The sequence below is a fragment of the Myotis lucifugus genome, unplaced genomic scaffold, assembly GCF_000147115.1.
Source record: "Myotis lucifugus unplaced genomic scaffold, Myoluc2.0 scaffold_590, whole genome shotgun sequence".
NCBI classification, from domain to species: Eukaryota; Metazoa; Chordata; class Mammalia; order Chiroptera; family Vespertilionidae; genus Myotis; species Myotis lucifugus.
This window is the reverse complement of record NW_005871638.1, coordinates 400,945-405,410: the sequence shown is the minus strand read 5'-3', so window position 1 is coordinate 405,410 and position 4,466 is coordinate 400,945. Positions and strand designations below refer to the sequence as shown.

Below are 4,466 nucleotides of genomic sequence, written 5' to 3'. Positions count from 1 at the left end.
TGGTGACAGTGGTGATGGTGGTGGTGGTGGTGGTGGTGGTGGTGATGATGGTGATGATGGTGATGATGGTGATGATGGTGTTGGTAATGAGTCCATGGCAGGGGAGAGAGACATGGGCTAAGAGTTGGGCACATGTCCTCTTCCCTCCTTCTGTACAAGGTTGGGGACAGCCAGGAAGAGTAGCAAAACGCCCAGATGGCAAATTTGCTAAACGAAGCAATTAGACTTCCAGACTGGACGTGAAGCCAGTGAGAGAATCGCTCTGAGAGACTTTGTCTGCCAGCCTTCACGCAGCGTTCACATCGAGGTGGTTCCAGAGGTGATGCTTACCTCCTTGTGTCACCAGGTTCTATGTCTATATTTTCTAAGTTGGGTTGGCCAGTGACTGGGGCTTAAACAACCTTATTTGCTGAGTAGAAATTCTATTACTGGGATTTCCTAAGAATTGATGTAACCTTTCACTTTGCCACCTTTTGCCCTCTTACAACCTAATAGTTCCTTCCAAGTACATCAAACCTTAACCAGCACCTCTTCCCAACACACAAACCTCACACACTCATAATTCCCAAGAAAGTGGGTTTTACAGTGAATGCCTTACACACTTGGTTATAATTCCACCATCCCTAATAGTCGATGCCTCCTTGTGGGTCTCACAAATGCCTATTTGAGTTTTCTGCTTCCAGTTGGACCAGCTATGGCTTTATTTAACTTGTTTTGGTGTTGCTTTTTAATTTTTGTTTTGTTTTCATTTGTTCCTATTTAATCATGAAACAGCACAGCATGGAACTTTTTTATCTGAATTCCCCTCTGAACTTTCCATTTTGCCCAAGTTGGCTGTGTTAGGAAGTGGTGGGCACCTCTCCAGCTTTTGAAAAATTCATTCAGCCTCTTCTTTTCTGTGCATCTCTTCTGCTTTGCCAGGTCGAGCTGGGAGCTGCCTGACTTGAGGGAAGGGAGAGTAAAAGCCATCAGTGACTCAGATGGGGTGAGCTACCCTTGGTACGGGAACACCACCGAAACTGTGACCCTGGTCGGCCCCACCAACAAGATGTCCAGGTTCTCCGTCAGCATGAACGACAACTTCTACCCCAGTGTGACATGGGCAGTGCCCGTGAGCGACAGCAACGTGCCACTGCTCACCAGGATCAAGAGGGACCAAAGTTTCACCACCTGGCTGGTAGCCATGAACACAACCACAAAGGAGAAGATCATTCTGCAGACCATTAAGTGGAGGATGAGGGTGGACATTGAGGTGGACCCTCTTCAGCTCTTGGGGCAACGGGCCCGGCTGGTGGGCAGGACTCAGCAGGAGCAGCCCCGGATCCTGAGCCGGATGGAACCCATCCCCCCCAATGCACTAGTGAAACCCAACGCCAACGATGCCCAGGTCCTCATGTGGCGGCCCAAGCGGGGGCCACCTCTGGTGGTGATCCCTCCTAAGTAGAAGCCGACTGGCCTGAAAGTATGTGGAGCACCCGTGGTGGAGACACGCAGTGGGGTTGCCAGGGATGGCAGGAGCCAAACTGAATTTCTGAGCCAAAGCAGACCTCCCGGTTTGCCCGCCTTTGCAGCCACCTGTGAAGAGCAGAGCTGCTCCTTGGGTGGTAGAACCATAACCCTTAGGGAAAATCTCTTCCTCTTAGGAATAAAGAAATCACTGCTTCAACAGACTTGCTGTGAACACCATGCAAGGAGCCATATTTTATTTGGAGCTGACCAGGATGATTCTTTTATCCAAACTATTGACCATTTTCCTGTGAGATGCAGGGAATGGAAACGAAACTAAACAGTGCCTGTGGCAAATGCTGCTTCCCAACCAGTTAGAAGTGGAAGTGACACACCCACACCAGGCGTTTGTAAGACAGACAGTCCGCTGTCGGATGGGAGGGGCTGGAGGAGGGGGTGGAGCGGAGGGGGGTGGGGAGGAGAATGGGCGGTGGGGAGAGGAAGGAATAAGTTATTATTACAAATGAATCCTTGTGCATTTATTAGTTGGTTATCTGATCATCCATAGACTCACTGGAATGAAAGGAACACTTAGAAACTGCAGGTATGTTGACATTTGCTCTAGTCTGAGAGGGAGTCCTGGGAGCTGTCCAAGGTGCTGATGTGAACTAACCGATGGTGACTCTCAATGGTTCCATCTACCTACCTCCTTCCAAAAAGTGATTATTCGGAGCACCCTTAATCACAGCGTTTGGATAGGTCATTTCTGTGCTCTGCAGTCACTATGATATTCGGGGCCTTCGCCATGTTCTCAGTGAAACCTGAATTGTGATTTTTGTTTACAGCTGCTTGTTCTGTTCCCGTTACTAGTCCTAACTTTACAAAAAGATAATGTGTAAAAGCCAAGAATCCATGGAGGGCTTCAAGAACATTTCAGCAAATAAGAATAGCATTTTCTTATTCCAGTCCTGTTTGTTTGTTGTTTTAGTTTCTGAATGATTTGGACCTTGTGTGCCAGGGTCCGGAAGTTCCTGACGTGTGCATGGAGCACAAAGCAAGCACTGTGCTTATATATTCGATTCTTTCCGCTCGATTTCACAGAAGCTCAACTTTAACTGCTGGGCCTTTGTGATATGTACTTCCTAAGCCTTAACTTCGAGCTCTTTAATGAAAATCTGAGCTACTCACATGAAGCAATAAATATGAGAAACCGTATTTCCTTTGGTCAGGCCAATATCAAACTTTTTAAAGAGTTTCTAATTTTTATAATAAGGATTTTTCCAGCTCTTCTAGCTTATATCACCCCCCCCAAAAGAGCTTTTCCCTTTATTCCCAATCATGAACTATGATATATAAATATGGTGCCTTTTTCAAGCCCCTCCCCCATGCAGGATGATTCTAAAAGTCCCACAATGCTGCTGTGGGCTTGATGGATGGACATGTGGGCCTGGTGAGAGAGTTGAGGTTCAGAGCAATTATGACAGCCCTGTGGTTGGCTCCAGGGATGTGTCTTCGGCCAGAGTTTGAGGATGGAGCAGGAAAGCCAAGAGGGCCTTTTTTATGACTTTTATTAAAAGTGCAATTTAGCTGAACTTCTTTCAGGTTCTAGTCCCAGGGATGGTGCTCACTTACAGAAGAGGGTTAACAGATCCATTTTGAATGACACTGTGTGAACCCCACACCTCGGTCCCGAGCTGCCCCTAGATTCGTTACTGACAGCACGCTGAGCCATTTATAACACACACAGACGACCCACTGGCGACTCGCAGAAAACCGGAGACGGTTCCCTTAGAAGTAGTCCCGCTGTTCCATTTGGATTCCTCCGTCCCTTTCCATGCTTCCTGGGTATGCTCTGTTTCGTTTAGGGGAGGAAGCCCCAAAGAGCTCCGTGGCTGAAATATAAAGCTGCTGGTAGTCCACACTGAGAATCGGAAACAGCAGTGTGTCCCTCTGGTTGAATTAGATGCCACCCATATGGGATTCTGGAGAGTGGACACTGATCCTGGAACCTAATCCATGTCATCTTACTTTAAGAAAACCTGATCTTTAAAAATTGTAAAAAAAACAACAACACAAAAAAAAAGAGAGAGAAGAAGAAAGGATTATGTATATTACACAATCTTATAGGAGATTTCTGTTTTCAAATACCCATTGCCCACTCAAATACGATGTGACTTACACAGTTATATTCAGATATAACTTTTCCAAGGGTGCACTGTCTTTATAAAGCGAGGCACCACACACTTAGCAAGACTGGTTCCTGCTGAAAATGCACACTTTTCAGAATTTCAAAAGAATTGACTCCGGGCCAGTTTTCTCGAAAATTATGTGATGACAAAATGAGAGAAATAGATAGGAAAGTACTTATAAAAGATAAAGCCCTGGACAATAACCAAATATACACTGTGATCATTGTCAGTGATACTGTGAACTCTGCAGCGGGGCCTCTCAATTCTGAAATCTCCTGGCGGATGTGCTAGGGCCCTGCAGCCAATTATTTTAAAGTGATCGCCGTTTTACAGGAAAACACCCTTTTCTGTCTCTGAGCCTCGATCACGCCCCTCAGCGCAGTCAGGATGTTGCGAAGTGAAAGGCTCTCCAGAGGGAGTCACCTCCAGGTCCCTCCCTGCTCCCATCAGGCGTGTCCCCAAGAGCCCCAGGTCCTGCGGCAGAGGCATCATTTTAAAGGGACTCATTCAGTGCCATGATTAGTTGGCTGGTCTTAGGGTTACATTTGGATTCTACACACACACACACACACACAGTGTGGAAAACAGCATTTCATTAAGTCATAGGTTCTTCACTGTAGTCATCTTTGAGAGCTTTTATTCCACGATCCCGAGGGAATTGAGGTCCAGTTAAATTAGCTCATCTCAGGGCCACATCCCTACTTGGCAGCAGAGCCCAGAGGAGGGCCTGGGCCTCCCACACCTCGGATCACAGCACAGTCACACTTACCTGAGCCCCACCGTCCGCTCTGGGCTCCACTCTGAACTCATCACTCTCTTAGCACTGGAGAC

At 47.1% G+C, this 4,466-nt stretch overlaps 1 protein-coding gene across 1 annotated transcript in view; it reads left to right on the top strand.

The window, feature by feature from the left end:
- Nucleotides 1-1,666, top strand: part of FAM78B (family with sequence similarity 78 member B) — a 40,693-nt gene extending 39,027 nt beyond the window's left edge. The window contains 1 exon segment of the mRNA XM_014446964.1: nt 922-1,666. Within this exon segment, the coding sequence (XP_014302450.1) occupies nt 922-1,444 (523 nt within the window). The 3' untranslated portion in view covers nt 1,445-1,666.
- The last annotated feature ends 2,800 nt before the right edge of the window (nt 1,667-4,466 follow it).